We start from the raw sequence: 15,749 nt of genomic DNA, 5'->3' as shown, positions 1-15,749 counted from the left end.
TCCATACTTGCAGTTTCATTTTAATTTAAAAAATAATACTATTACAAAACCTGGAGAAACTAAAAAGCTTCAAAACTCTATATTCAGAAGGTTAAATCTTGGATACCTTGCTATACAAAAGCAATGAAAGGTTTTATTGCACCTGTACAACAGCTGGTTTTCAAAAAATGTGATTTATAGAAGACAATTTTAATAATATCTCTTGTGTGTGCTCGAGAATATCTCTGGCACCCATGTTAAATAAGAAATATATTCCTGACTAGACTTTTAAAGCAATCTCTAAATGAGCAGCCAAACAGTGAAGTGTGAAAATATTTAGTTATTTTTGCACATCATGAAATATTTTCCATTGATCAATCCAGATGTAGTAACTAAGAGCTGCAACCTTCTTAACAGTCTCAGAAGTTAAAGATCACAGCCACTGAAAAAAAATCCAGCTTCCAATCTTAGTTTTCTCCAAGAATGAGAGGGGTTCCTCAGGGAACTCAGGGGGTTCCTTGTGATGGTATCTCAGATATTTTGTCTAGAGACCTCAGGAGGTCAGCCACAAGCTGCAGTTCTTCTGCACCAGAAACCAGCTGCCTAGAAGGAACACAAGATTAATAGATTAACAGAGTTGGAAGGTACCTTGTAGGTCATCTAGTGCAGCCCCCATCTAAGCAGGAGACCCTACACCATTTCTGACAGCAGTCCAGTCTCTTCTTGAAAGCCTCCAGGGATGAAGCTCCCACAACTTCCGAAGGCAACTTCTGTTCCATGGGTGGATTCTTCTCACTGTCAGAAAATTTCTCCTTATTTCCAGGTTGAACCTCTGCTTGTTCAGTTTCCACCCATCATTCCTTGTCTGGCCTTCAGGTGCTTTGAAAAATACGTTGTCCCCCTCCTCTCTGAAGCAACACTCCTATTTTCTCCCTAACAACCCTGCGAGGTAGGCCGGTGGACCCCACATCAATGAGGGGGGGGGGGAGAGTTTGGCCTCGAACGCAGAGCCTCCACACGACAGTAATAAGCACAATGATGACAATTATGTTGCTGCCTGCAGGGATTCAGGCAGGCCCAACTTGTTCAAGTCTATATTCTCTTACACTCTGCTCTCTCTCTCTCTCTGGTGATCCACTGTATTCTGCTATTTTGGAGCTGAAAACCCAAATAAAACTTTAAATAGGCTAATTTAATGTAAAACTCCCATGTTTCCCCCCTCCCCCCCAAAAAAAACCTAAGGAAACAAGAAACTCCATCTCTATGCTTTGAGGTCACAACTGACTTCTTGGCATCACAGGCCCAGCCTCCATGGCTCAAGCATCCCCCCCTCCATATGTGGGCCACTACAACAGAGGTGTCAAACCCATGGGCTGGATGCACAAAGGCAAAAAATGACGCAAGCAAGCTTGACACCCATGCAGTACAAGGTTTTCTGCTCTGACCTTGTTTTCCAGCCATTTTGGATTCTTCCAAGATTAAAAATTTGGGAATTCAAGTGTTCTGTTTCAGAATAAAGCAGAGATGGGTTGTTGCCGGTTTGGCCTGGATTGGGCGAACCGGTAGTAGTAGCGGCAGAGGGAGGCACCGGCCACCTGCCTGGATGCTTCTGCACATGTGCCAAAGTGTCGCGTGAGTGCGCCCAAACCGGTAGTAAAAAAGTTCCACCTCTGGAATAAAGGTTACCAATCTGTATATCCTTCTATAAATAAATGCACTGATTGATAGTTTAGCAGCTGGGCAGCTGAAGCCAAAATCAATTAAGCTGGAAAACAATGGTTTGTAAAGCCCACATTTGTAGGTTTCAGAAATCCGTCACAGCAGTGGTGTCTAAAATGTCTGTCCGCCTTATGCAGAGTTTATTTGGCTTTTATACAGTTTTAACAAGCAAAGCAAAAGCAAGGATAGCAACAGCATCTTATTGGTTCATTTTACTTGTCAATATCTAAATCCATCCCGGCCAGAGTAGATGCTTCACATACAACTATGTTGCCAAAAGTATTCGCTCTCCCATCCAAATAATCAGAATCAGGTGTTCCAATTCCTTCCATGGCCACAGGTGTATAAAATCAAGGACCTAGGCATGCAGACTGTTTTGACAAACATTTGTGAAGGAATGGGTCGCTCTCAGGAGCTCAGTGAATCCCAGCATGGAACTGTGATAGGATGCCACCTGTGCAACAAATCCAGTGGTGACATTTCCTTGCTCCTAAATATTCCACAGTCAACTGTCAGCTGTATTATAAGAACGCGGAAGTGTTTGGGAATGACAGCAACTCAGCCCCGAAGTGCTAGGCCACGTAAACTCACCCAACATCAGTGTGTGACCTCATGAATACACTTCTGGAAGAATGGTCAAAAATCCCCATAAACACACTCCTGAACCTCTTCCCAGAAGAGTTGAAGCTGTTATAGCTGCAAAGGGTGGACCCATGTCATATTGAACCCTATGGATTAGGAATGGGATGTCACTTGCAGTAAGTTCATAGGCGAGTAAAGCAGGGGAGCGAATACTTTTGGCAATAGAGTGTATCTCCTGGTACTACCTGGTTCTAATAAACAGTTGAGGTCATTTGTCACTGAGATCATTGGCAGTTTACTGCGCATGTCTGTACGTAAACTTTCCTCTCTTCCCACATCTGGTTCTGCTAATTAGGTGAGCTCATAGGTATTCAAGGTAACCAGCTACTGATATCATGGCATTTTATTGCACATGTCTTTATGTAACGTTTCCTCTATTCCTACACACATTATCTTCCCTAGCTGTAAAGAGTAATTCAAGCATTACGCTGGGTAGCTACCACATTGAAGCCAAAGGGCAGCATTTAACCTTTATATTTAAGTTAGATGTGTTTTGAAGACACTAAAAAAAGGAGAAAAAACAGCAGTAGGAATTAACATACCATTATCTGGGAAAAGCCCATCCATCATAACAATTTGTTTAAACTCCAGGACCATTTTTAAAAAGGAATCCATTGGAACAGAAAGGTTTATTTATTTATAGCTCACCTTTATTATTCTTATAAAGAACTCAAGGTGGGGAAAATATCTAATTACTTTTTCTTACAAGAACAAATCCTGTGAGGTGAGTTAGGCCGAGAAAGGGAGTGGCCCAAGCTCACCTAACTAGCTTTTATGGCTAAAGTGGGATATACTACAAACCCACAAATTGGCTAGTGGTATATGTACCACTCCATGAGACACGGTGGCTCAATGGCTAAGATGCTGACCTTGTCGATCAGAAAGGTCAGCAGTTTGTCGGTTCGAATCCCTAGCGCCGCATAACAGAGTGAGCTCCTGTGATTTGTCCCAGCTTCTGCCAACCTAGCAGTTTGAAAACATGTAAAAACGCAAGTAGAAAAATAGGGACCACCTTTGGTGGGAAGGAAACAGCGTTCCGTGCGCCTTCAGTGTTGAGTCATGCCAGCCACATGACCAGAGATATCTTCAGCTTTGAAAAGGAGATGACCAAGTAGAAAAATAGGGACCACCTTTGGTGGGAAGGAAACAGCGTTCCGTGCGCCTACAGCGTTGAGTCATGCCGGCCACATGACCAGAGATATCTTCAGCTTTGAAAAGGAGATGAGCAATGCCCCCTAGGAACAACTAGCACATATGTGTGAGGGGAACCTTTACCTTTATATGTTAAGCCAACTGTGGCTTGTTAAACAAAACTTTGCATCTTGTATGAATTCAGTGTTTTCATCTGCTTCTACTCAAGACTTACTTGATTGATGATTTAGATCTCGTTATCACAGAGAGGAGATTCTGCAAGGCAACATCTGCATTTTGCTTGACCGTGGTCAGGTTTTCCAGATGGCCAGACTTTAAGGCTTTGTTCTCCGATTTGAGGCTTTCCATCTGAACCTTCATGTAAGCAGAGAAGCATTTATTAGCCACGGACTTTACAAACATTGCTTTTTCAGTCCCTGTAGTTTTCAAAGCGTGACACGAGCTAAGGGTGTTTCTGGCAAAACGTTCAAGGCCCAGGGAAGACCTCCAAGGAGGTTTGCCCAGGGAAGACCTCCAAGGAGGTTTGCATACGATCACTTACTTCCCTATATCTTTATTGTAAACTCTCCGTGTTGTCATGGGGACTGAATGAGTGGGAGTGCATTCCATGCATTCTGCCTGCAGAGTTGGATCTGATTACAGTAGCTGGTTTGAGATAGGTGTATCTATTGGGTAACATGATTGATGACACAGACTGAGGGGAGGAAAAGTTTAGAAGCAGACAAACAGAGCAAAGATTTGGCTGCGAACAAATATTCCCTAATGAAGCCATCAATAAATCACTGGTTTTTGTATTAAAACATTGGCTCGATTATTATGAATCAGTTATGACATCGTTAAGAAGCTTGACATTTATTTTAGAAAGCCCCCTTTTAAAAGAAAAGCATTTACAGGAAACAAGTTGCTTTGTAGAGTGTATCATTCTACCTCACTGACTTTAGAAAGCAGGTTTTCCCATCAGCACTGAGTCAAAATCAGCTCAGAATTCACAGACCCACAGCCAGCTAGAATCACAATTCCAGAAGTTGGTGCAGCTGCTAATTTTAGATCCCTAGCTGGCTTGGGAAGAAACAGAGCAGAGGAGAGCAGTTAGAGGCTGTCTGTCTGTCTGTCCAGTTGTACACATGAACCTCAGAGGTTCTCTCTATTCAAGCCAGGAAAATATGCTTCAGAGACTAGTCACTGGTGGAACTCTGCACAATTTACGAAATCTACATTTACAAGCTCCGATACAGGTGGTTCTCAACTTACAACCAGTTTCTTAAGAACACTTCAAATTTATGACGGCCATGGAATAAAGAAACCCCCTGGCCATTGTAAATGGTCATCCCCCCCACCATTACTGTAGGGCACGTGCCTTGCAACTCATCGACTTTACAACCAATTGCAGAGTCCCACAGTTGCCGTGTGAATGCAATTCATGCTTTTTTTCCAGTATTCCAGCACAAAATGCTATTTGAATGAAGAGATTCACTGAATGACCACAGTATTCACCAGAAGGCAGAATTAGCTTAACAAGTGCCACCAAATATGTTAGAAAAACACTTCCAGTCCCATAGAAGGCTTGACTTATGACCAGATTTCCAGTTCCAAATTCAGTTGTAAATCAAGGACCAATCGTATTCTATCTCCCCGAGCTCCTTCAGAATTTTTCTATCTGTCCCACTGGCGTGAGGCCTTACTATGTACCTGAAGGTGCATGTTTTCCTGCTTCAGCTTAATGACACTGTTTTCTGCCTTCAGGGCCCGTTTCTGGAATGAAAAACAGAGAAAGGTTTATTTGAACAGCTGTGGGCAAACATGATCCACAGTTTTTAGCACCGGGAGAGAAGGACTACCACACAGGTAAATAGAGGCACACAAAGATCATCCCACCTATTAATTCTGGCAGGAGGATGAGAGAAGCACTTTCAGAGCCCCAGAACGAGACGGGCTCAGCTACCACCTTACCCCAATACAGAGCCATTCACGGGAGAGGGCTGGCTCCCACAGCGCCCCAGACTCACCGTCATTAACTGGAGATTCTCTTCCACCTGCTGCACCATGGCCTCCAGCTCACGAGCCTCCTTCTCCTCTTTCCGTTTGCTCTTCTCTAGAGTCCTTTCCAGATACCTTATTCTGGTGGAGAGAAGGAATGAGTCCACCTTTGAGCTCCAGCTCCAGAGTCTCGTGAGTTCTGTCCTCGCTGTCTCCTGGGAGCATGAAATCAGCCAGGATGCCTTTTAAAGCAGGCTTGATGTTTAACACCAGATAAAGCTTTCTAAGATGTATAAAGGCATGTCAAATGAATGCGGGGAGTGTAAAAATAAAGAAGGGACTTTTTATCATCTATGGTGGACATGTGAAAGAAATGGGATCAGATTTGAATTATTTGTCTAAAAAAGAATGAACCTAACAGATTCCACTTTGAATGAGATCTTGCAATACATATCTATATAGCTTAGATGGAAAAATACTAGCTGGAAAAGCATTTCATGTTTTGCTGAAATTATGACAACTTGGGTCACTCTGACTTAGCCAAGAATAGGTGGGAATTAGGAAGTCTCCTGGCTGGGGATGTGACGTAGCTGGGGATATGACGTTAGATATGTTCAGGAAGCTCGGTTATTACCTTGTTATTGTCCAAAATGTGGGAACTGAGGAAATGAGGGGGAATTTTATATAGTTTAAAATATTGTACGTTCTTGACATGCATGTGAAGTGGAAAACTTTACAAGGAGGAACACAGAAGATATGTTTTTGGGCTGTAGCTTAATTATTGCCTACTATTGTCAATATTGCCAACTATTGTTATTGATTAGGCCAAGTACATTCATGTAGTTGTATTATGACGCACCTTAATGATACCCATGAGACTACAATTTGTGTATTTAAGTCTCACCTGTTGTACTGTTCAGTATTCTCACCTTTCCGAGAATTCACTTGCGCAAGTGTAAATAAATAGATGCTTTTTGTTGCTCATAGTCTCCTTGACCATTTTTTTAATATATAGAAAATATATCAAATATATTTTTCTCACAACATGTGATAAAGCCAAAAAACAAAAACAAAAAAACGGGAGGTATGATTCACACTCTAATACAGAAAATCCTGAAAATGGACATAGAAATTAAACCAGATTTTTATCCTTTGGGACTAATGGAAAAAGAACTGGAGAAAAAAAATCTATACTCTGGAGTGACCAGGTCACCTCCAGTCGGACAAGCCTTCATATTTTTAGAATGCTATGTTTATTTCTCAGGATTAAATGTACTTTCTCTCTTGATTCAGGAGGCTCAAGTCAGAGAACTAATCAATTAAAGGTTTATTTTTCTACTAATCTTAATTTTACACCCACCTTTCCGCCTGAGATTCAGAAAGAGCTTGAATTTGGCTTAGTGTACTTCTTAAGTTGGAATTTTCTTCTTTCAGCTATGTAAAAGAGGAAAAGATTCAGGCGTTGAAGGATTTGGGAATTCTGGGAAGGGACTGTTCAAAAAGTGGATAGGCAGCAAGATAGAAAATCAACCCAAGGTCACAACCAAGGAAATGACAAGTAGCCAAAGAGGCGAAAAAGTCTTGACCACAGAAATCCACAAAATTTCTGTCTTTTCAAATGCCAAGTTTGTGTTTCTCACAAAGCACCTAGCAAACCCTGCAATGCTTCAAAATCCGTGTGATGCTGCATTCCTACAGTCCAAACCACAACCAGGAAGGAAAACAAAAAAAGCCAACCCAAAATTTCTCAGACCATGAAGAACACACCAGGTCACCAGCCTGCCCATTCAGCCTCATGAAAGGAATCGCAATGGAGCTTTGCAAGGATAGAATCCCAAGCTTTGTGCTAGGAAGGGAATGCCACCAAATGATTGGAAGCGAAATTTGATACGAAACAGGATGAGATAAACCTTTGGAATAGAAAACAGGGATTCCCCTCATTTTGGACCTGTGAGTATTTGGAAGTTGGAAAACAAATCATGGGCATCCTCAGTGATCAGATAAAAGAAACCCAAGTCCGGGGCAGAACAGTAACTTGAGAAAACGCCTCAGACAAAGCCCTCCTTAGTACACAGGAAGTGAGGAGGGGAAACGCATTCAGGACTGCAAATTTCTGTTATTACAGCCATCCTAATAAAAGTAATTTTAGGCCTATATGGCAGTGACAGCCATCACGGCTATGTGGCATTGACTTCTTAGTCTGGCCTACCCCAAAGGGCTGACAGTATCTTTATACTAATCACAACCTGTTGTGGCCCAGCAGGAGCCATTGGAGCTGCCACCAGACTCCGACAGCGAGGGGCCCTATGAGTCGGCTCTGGCAGATGTGGAGGACCCTGGACAGGGTTCCAACTCCGAGCAGGGCGCAGAGAGACTGGTTGGCCACCAGGTGGCGCCTGAACCTTGGACCAGTGGGGAGGAGATAAGGGAGAGTGATCCAGAAGCCAGCAGTGAGTTGTTCCTGAATGCACGCCATTAAAGAGATACTAGGCGTCAGGAACAATCACACAATTACAGGAGGTGATTGTACTTCGCTGGTGTTAGCTCTTCTCCAGACTATAAAAGCTACTTGTGCACACGGCCCTCTTTGTAGAAGTCAACGCAGGAGGACAGTACTGTGAGCTTGGCAGGCTGGATTGCTGCCAAGCCTTATCTGTGTTTATTGCTGCCTGAGTTTGCCTGAGTTGCTGCCAAGGTCCTTATCTGTTTGTTATGCTTGACTTTCAGCCACCGAGGTCTTGGTGTTTTGCTAATTAAAGTACATTCCATTTAAGCTTGTCTCGGCATTCGTTACTGGACGGAGGAGGGGGTCGGAACAACAACCTATGAGTTCAACATATTTCATAAAATTGTTGCTGTGGAGATAAAAACGAAGGGGTGAAACCAAAGACGTTACCTCAGAAGAAAGGTGGGATATGCATGCAGCCAAGTTATATTTTCTAGGAATTTAGCCTTCTTGTCTGGGAGAAGCCAGCTTCCCCCACAAGGACGACGACACTTACTTCTTGGTAACGCAGCTGCAGCAGTCGGCAGAAGCCATCTTCTGGGGACGTCTGATCACTCAGCGAGCTTTGGTCCCCTTTCCCAAGACAGCCACAGGAGACGTGGTCATTTCTTCCCAGCTGCTCTGGGGAGAAGGTCTGGAGATCCGAGACGTTGCCGTAGAAAGAGTCTATTGGGCTGCTGCTGAGTGAGGCGCTGGGGGCTCTGACCAAGTGGGCTTCTTCGACGGCCGAGGGCTGATAGGAGCCGCTCCAGTCGTCCTCCTCATCTTGCAGCAAGGAGTCCGAGGGAGTTGGGTCTTCAAAAAACGGCTCTCGCAAGTCCTTGTTCGACCCCAGCGACTCGGCCAAGGAGCTCTCATCCAGCAGGAGGCAGGACCTCAATGGCTCCTGCAAGCAAAGCAAAACATTTGGGATTCTGAGCATTTCACGCCTTTCCTACGCCGAGGCCAAAGGGCCTTTCTGCACCAAACTGTCTAACACAGGGGGTCAGCAATGTTAAACACTCAAAGAGCCATTTGGACCCATTTCCCATAGAAAACACCGGGAGCCACAAAACCCTTTTGACATCTAAAATGAAGACAACGCTGCATATATTTTACCTTTATGCTAAGAATTAAAAAAAAATCTCTATAGTGTATTGCATTTATGAAATCAATGAACTGCTACAGAGAAAAGAAATTTTAATTCCTGCATGCAACAAAACCTTTTTGAGCTCTGGAGAAAAAAAAGAGAAGATGCTGAGTTCAAGGTTACTTTCAAATAAAACACTCAGTGCCTATTTGAGTCCTCCTCAGTAAAAAGCCAAACTTAAATTATCCACCTGCCACAACATTCAACTTTTTGTTGTTTGCCAATTTCTCACCACATATTAAGCATACTGGTTTACCAGTCATGTCAGCAGTGAAAGCAAATGAATCTGCCCACGTACTATTAAACATTGTTTTCTTCTGAAAACTTTTCTTTTCTTTGGACTTATTCATGGTTGGTCTACTGGCAGTCGAAAAACTCAATAAATCACATGCCAGTGTGTATCATACATTGGCGGTTGTGATGCATATTTTGAGCGACAGGGAGCCGCAGCAGAGGGATGAAAGAGCCACATGTAGCTCCAGAGCCACGAGTTGCCGACCCCTGATGTAGCAGAAGCTGTAGTTGCCATGGTGAGGAAAGGGGGGGAGCGCATTACATGCATACCTTCAGCTGGAGTTCGGATCTCAGATTACTACAGCAGGCTTATGAGGGTGCATCTTGTTGGTGAATGTGATTTATGACACAGAGGGAGGGGAGGGTGGAAACAGGGGTAAAGTTCAGCCATAATTAAAATGAGATCAGATCTGACTGCAATGGGGTATTGCCGAAATGCTGTTCCTAATAAATGACTGGATTTCTTTTGAAACTTGGTTTGAGGCTCATGAATTAATTAGGGCATCTTTCGGAAACATGACAGTAGCTTTTTAAAAATCCCCTCAAGGGCGATAACAACTCATTTATTGACAGTAAAAAACTCCATCAGAACTCTTCGAAGAATGTGAGGAAAGCCAGGAGTCTGAAGACCGAAAGCGTCCTCCATTCATGGCCACTTGTGTCACCTGAGCCAATACAGGCAGTCCTCAACTTATGAACACAATTGAGCCCAGAATTTATGTCGCTAAGTGAGAGATTTGTTTTTCGCTGCATTTTATTACTTTTCTTGCCACATTTGTTAAGTGAATCACGGCACAACGGTGTTAAATTAGTAACATGGTTAAGTGAATCTCGTTTCCCCACTGACTTTGCTGGTCGCAAAAGAGGATCACGTGGTAATGGGAGAGTGCAACCATCATAAAAATGAACCAGTTGTCAAGCACCCGAATGTAAGCCACGTGACCACGGAGCTGCTGCAATGGTTACAAGTGTGAAAAATGGTCATAAGTCATTTTTCACTAACATTGTAACTTTGATCACTAAATGAATTGTTGTAAAGTCGAGGACTGGCTGTACAAGAAGGAACCACTCTGTTCATTTCCCTTACGTTTCTCTTCTTTTAAGAGAGATTTCCAAATGTTTTTTTTTTGGCAGTCTGAAGTCAATCCCCACCATTTTTGCAGCCTCACCAAGGGAGGAGAAACAACACTGTTAAAGAACTCCATTAAGCAAAGTTCAGCTACTACAGCATGGATGCATCTATTTGTTCAATGTATAGCTTCCCATCATGTATGAATGTCTGTATGTATGTATGTCTGTATATATGTATGTATGTATATAGGCAGCCTAACCAAAAACAACACAATCAAAATAATTACAACCAAACCCCCAAATTCAAACCACTGAAAGCAGTTAGAAGCATGTATACAAAATAGAGCAATCAACAACTTTCATATTTTGTAGATTCCTTGGGATTTTATGGCTTAGCCTCTTCTTCTAAAAAGGGGCTATGTAGGTCAGCCAAATGTCTGCCTCAACTCGATATCTTGGGAAGTTTCCTCAGATAATAAGTTTTATGTCAGGTTGTTCCAATATCTTGGGGTTCCCTCAACTCCTTATGAAGAACTGCTTCAGCAGAGGGTTGGACTGGAAGACTTCCAAGGTCCCTTCCAGCTCTATTCTATTTGAAACTGCTGCTCAACGAAAACACAGTAATCGGCAGAGAAAATGGCTATTATTTATATTGTGATGCTGGTTTTTTCTAAAAAAGATTCTTTGCCTGTCCTTCACCAGCAACCATGGGCAGGCAATTGGGTCCTGCTAATAATCTTCCTCTAGGAATCAATTTTGCATTGATTAGTTCTGCATTGATCGATCAGTATTAAAGGAATTCCCTGCAGCTTCTCTTGCCCAAATTCACAATTGACTCTAAACCGCCAGCAAAATACTTCTTGCTTCTTTTTCCCCAGCCAACTTGCTTTGAGGCCGGCAGTGTCAAAAGGGGGTGGGGTATTCTGGAGAGGGAAAAAGCCCAGTTTCCCCCCATTTTCCTGTCCTCCCCCCAAAAAAACCCACCTCCCCCCCCCTCTCCCCCTCACCTCGGGGCTGCCGTTCTTGGTGCCCATATAGGAGGCCGTGGCTGCCTTTTGCTCCTGGCTTCTCACGAAGGCCTTGAAGGAAAAGGGGTTGGCTCCTTCGCCGAGGTTTCCAGGCAGCCCACCTGCGGCAGGTAAGAAAACAAGTGAAAAGAACAGGAAGACCCTCTAAATCCCACCCACCCACCCGCAAGGCAATTCGGCTTGCCAATGTCAGTCCTTAGAAGTCAAGGATGGGAACACCACACCTTCTGCGAGTAAAAATACAAGTAAAAAATAAAACAGGCACATACTATCATATGTGGTGGATTTGTGCTTAAAGCAGAAAAAAACCCCTGGGTAAAAATACATCATTGGCTAGAAAAGATGATAGGGAAGCATGTAGATTTCAAACCTGAATTATTTTTATTAGGTATAATATCAGGTAAACCTGGTAAGAAAAGTATGCATTTAATATTGCACATCTTGACCGCAGCGAGGATTGTATCACTGGAAAAACCAAGAAACACCGTGAGATGAAGAAAAAATTAAGAAAAATATTAGAGTGCGCAGAAATGGACAGACCGACATTAAGAACTAAACAGGAAGTTATAGTCATTGTTTATGACTATGTATTTAATGTATAAGAGTGGGATGGTTTGAACGCTATGTATAACTGTAAGTAATGATCATGTTGTACTGGAAAGATTTTTATATGTTAAATGGACTAATGATGAGGTAATGAATAATTGATACATACATGAATTGAAATATTTCAATAACTACTTGGATTAACAATGGAAAACTATTTCTGGAGTTGAATATGCCACACTATAAGTATTGTATACTCTACGGATGATTAATATTAATGGTAACTTGAACACATAATGCTCAATGATAGTGATGTATTTAGTTATGTTTGATGGATAACCAGTGATCTTATTTCTAATTGTAAAAACTGACGTACAAAAGTTTGTAACCAAATGACATGCTTGACGAAATTGACGAAAGTTTTTTGTATATGTTGTTTTGTTTTTGTTTTAAAAATAAAAAAAATATTTTTTAAAAAAGAACTAAACAGGAAGAAGATACAGATTATTATCAAACATGAAACCTGTTTTATCAATGGTTGGAAAAAAAAGGGGTGGAGATTAAGAATGTAATCTGTATTGTTTGTTTTTAGTTGTGCAGCCCTTTATTAGAAATCAAAATGGAAGATATCTGTTGTACAACATGGGTAGTAATTAATTATACCGGAGTTTTATTATATTCTAATACAGAATCTTTTAATCCTGTATTATCTAAATAAATGCATTTTTTTCATTAAAAAGCATCCATCCTTTTCTGTTTAAACTTGCAAAACTATTCTGAAGGCAGAATATGTGCACAGATCTGCAGAGTGCAAATCTGGATGTGGTAGATGCTTTACACGTATTTTGAAAGGACCGTCTGTCACCATACCTTTATAGCCACTGGTTTTTAGAAGTCACAACATTTTGACACCAGTCTTCCTCCCTTGTCCCAAAGATCAGGAACTGCATCTTTTGCAAGGGCAAGGCTGGGACCCCACTGAGTGTGCCGGAGTCATCCCTAAGTTGGCAGAGGTTCAGTGGTTGCATAACTCACTAAGCTATCTTGACAGTTTGGACCCTGGCTTGACTGAGCATAATTCAAAAATAAAAAGCTCATGTTCATTTCATTCTTCTGGAGCTCTGTGATAGCATTTAATCAAACACCAATAGGATGTCTTCCACATATTGTATTATGGTATTTCTTCAAGTAATGGCTCAAGGGCACAGGGTCAAGCTGTTCTCTAATGTTCCTGCCTATTTTATCTACGTGTTCACGTGTTCAATTGATCTATAAATCTCACATCATAGTAACTGTATCTGAACCTCTGGCCCCAATGAGAGAAGTCAGAGGAAACCACAAAAAGAATGCAATCTGTATGGTTAAGCAAACTATATAGCCAGAACACACTGTTATGCACTAAGGATGTAATTAATAAAATATAAAATTAAAAAAAAAATACAAGCAAAAGTACTTTGCACATGCTCAGAAGTACTTTCTTCCTCTGCTCTGTTGCAGAAAATGGGAATTGCACCCCCCTACACTCACTCACAGTTGAACCACCACCAATCCCAGCGACTACCACCCCCAGCCTGCGACCACCCTGGGTGGAAACCATGGGACCTGGAGTCCTCTCGAGAGACGGCGGTTCTCCTCCAGCCCAGGAACCATCATCCCCAGCCTAGCCAGGAAAGCGGCACAGCACCCCGAAGAAATTTCAACCCCCTCCCCCCGCCCTGCAAGACACTCTGCCCGTGCTCAGAGGCAAGGGCCAATAGGCCGTTCTTACCGGCAAGGCTTGCCCAGGGAGGCTCCCCGCCTTCCTCGAGGTCGGCGCCGGGCGGGAGGGCGCTGTGCCCGGCCATGGGCCGCGGGAGACGGCCGAGCGTCTCCCTCTCCACCTCTTGCCGCCAAAGGGGCGGACTTCCGGGGGCGGGGCTTCAGCAACCCGCCCTCCGGAGCAGAGAGCTATTAAACAGGAAGAATCGCCTGCGGAGAACCTTGCCTTTCTCGCCACAGAATTGCGTTTGGGGCCCAGACTTCCAATCTGTCCACATCCTGAATTTTGAGCCTATTTTTAAAACCGCTGCTAGCGTCGTCCGCCAATTAGATGAGTTGGCCTTCTAAGCCCTCGTCTAAATTGCTTATGAAGGTTATGGAAAAGTGCTGGGCCCCAGGCGGACCCTTAGGGCAGGGGGGCTGCAACCTTGGCAACTTTAATCCTGGTGGACTTCAACTCCCAGAATTTCCCAGCCACCTTTGCTGGAAGTAGGCAAGGAAATAGTAAGATAATCCATCTTGAATATGTATAAAACACCTGGCTCAGGAATTCTGGGAGTTGAAGTCCACTAGGCTTACATTTGCCAAGGTTGGAGACCCCTGCCTTAGGGTACCCCATTGCCTACTTCCCTCCATATGGAAGTAGTTCCCTGGCCCCTTTATGACCAGTTGACTTCAACTCCCAGAATTCCTGAGCCAGGTGTTTTGTAGATATTCAGGATGGATTCTCTTCCTTGACTATTTTGACTTGCATGCTTGTTCAATCTCCCTCAATGCTACTTTTACCTGAAGTTCAAGCGCTGAGTCTTTCCCGGCCGGATGCCCTTCCTGTCACCAATGCGGAGTTTGTTTCAGCAGATTATTCTCATTGTGCCCAGAGAGGAATATCAAGACAAAATGTCTGGAAACTTGAGAACTACAGTCCTCACTTCACCTTCTTTGGCTTACATACAAATATCTGCCTATGTAGATTTTCTTCCATAGTTATCTCTTCTATACTCTCTATACCACATTTCAGAATTCAGTCATGCACACTCTACACACTCCCTTATAGAATTAGAGATCTCCAATACAGGTTGTCCTGGACATGCAACTACAATCGGGTCCAGAATTTCCATTGCCAAGGAAGGATGTTAAGTGGGTTGTGCCAAATTTAAGACCATTTTTGGTAAGGTTTGTTTGTTTATATCGCTCATAGCTATTAATCGCTCACAGCTATTCTAGAGAGCTTACAAGCAGGTTGTAAAGCAAATCACTGCGGTCATTAAGTGAATCGTGCTATTAAGCAATAATGAAGGTTAAATTAGCCCTAGATTCAGCCAAAGCACACTTGCTTCAATTAGGTACCGAGTGGGATGTCCATTTAAAGGCAATTTATTAGGCAATTAATTGCAAAAAGAAGAAAACCCCCTTGAATGCACTTGGGTGAAAATGAAAGGAAAATGGAATGACATTGCAGTAAGTGTATAGTCCCGACTACCCAATCAGAGGAACTAGAGCAGTGATAGTTAACTTCTTTGGTGCAGAATGCCGAATGCGCATACGCAAGTGCATGCATGTGTGCTCCAACCCCCAAATGCAATACGAGCACCTCCCTGTGCATGAGCCCCACCCACCACTCGTATGTGTCCAAGCCCACCCACCCCCAATGCACTACAGCTCCCTTTGTTCCTAGCCAGGTATGGCCTAGACTGGCTGAGATCCCTTATTTGGCAGCAATTATTATCTTCTTAGCATCTTCTTTACTCAACCCTCTTACTGGAATTATCATTATCATGAATAGCATTATTCTGTTCCTTTGTAAGTACACTGATAGCTTGTGCACTCAGGACAAATTCCTAGTGTGTCTATTGGAGAAGGAAATGGCAACCCACTCCAGTATCTTTGCCATGAAAACCCCAAGGACAGTGCCAAAAGGCAAAAAGATATGATGCTGGAAGATGAGCCT

General features: G+C 43.0%; 1 protein-coding gene across 1 annotated transcript; it reads right to left on the bottom strand.

The window, feature by feature from the left end:
• LOC116519177 (endosome-associated-trafficking regulator 1-like) lies at positions 1 to 15,411 on the bottom strand. Its single transcript, XM_032232924.1, has 8 exons — positions 13,812 to 15,411; positions 11,477 to 11,598; positions 8,472 to 8,861; positions 6,830 to 6,903; positions 5,499 to 5,610; positions 5,182 to 5,244; positions 3,707 to 3,846; positions 1 to 582 (listed from the first exon to the last, which is right to left on the bottom strand). The coding sequence occupies exons 1-8, from the start codon at positions 13,885 to 13,887 to the stop codon at positions 486 to 488; spliced, it is 1,074 nt and encodes a 357-aa protein (XP_032088815.1). The 5' UTR covers positions 13,888 to 15,411; the 3' UTR covers positions 1 to 485.
• Positions 15,412 to 15,749: the final 338 nt, after the last annotated feature.

Source organism: Thamnophis elegans, chromosome 16 (assembly GCF_009769535.1).
Source record: "Thamnophis elegans isolate rThaEle1 chromosome 16, rThaEle1.pri, whole genome shotgun sequence".
Lineage (NCBI taxonomy): Eukaryota > Metazoa > Chordata > Lepidosauria > Squamata > Colubridae > Thamnophis > Thamnophis elegans.
The sequence above is the reverse complement of the archived record's forward strand: the minus strand, read 5'-3'. Positions and strand labels throughout refer to the sequence as shown.

What these genes read in the sequence shown, in the direction of transcription:
- LOC116519177 (XM_032232924.1), bottom strand. Translation starts at nt 13,887, where the DNA reads ATGGCCGGGCACAGCGCCCTCCCGCCCGGCGCCGACCTCGAGGAAGGC. An exon ending in TCTGAATCTCAGGCGGAAAG is followed by an intron (nt 5,611 to 6,829) that starts GTGGGTGTAAAA and finishes TCTCTCCACCAG; the next exon opens with AATAAGGTATCTGGAAAGGA. An exon ending in AGGAAAACATGCACCTTCAG is followed by an intron (nt 3,847 to 5,181) that starts GTACATAGTAAG and finishes GCTTACATGAAG; the next exon opens with GTTCAGATGGAAAGCCTCAA.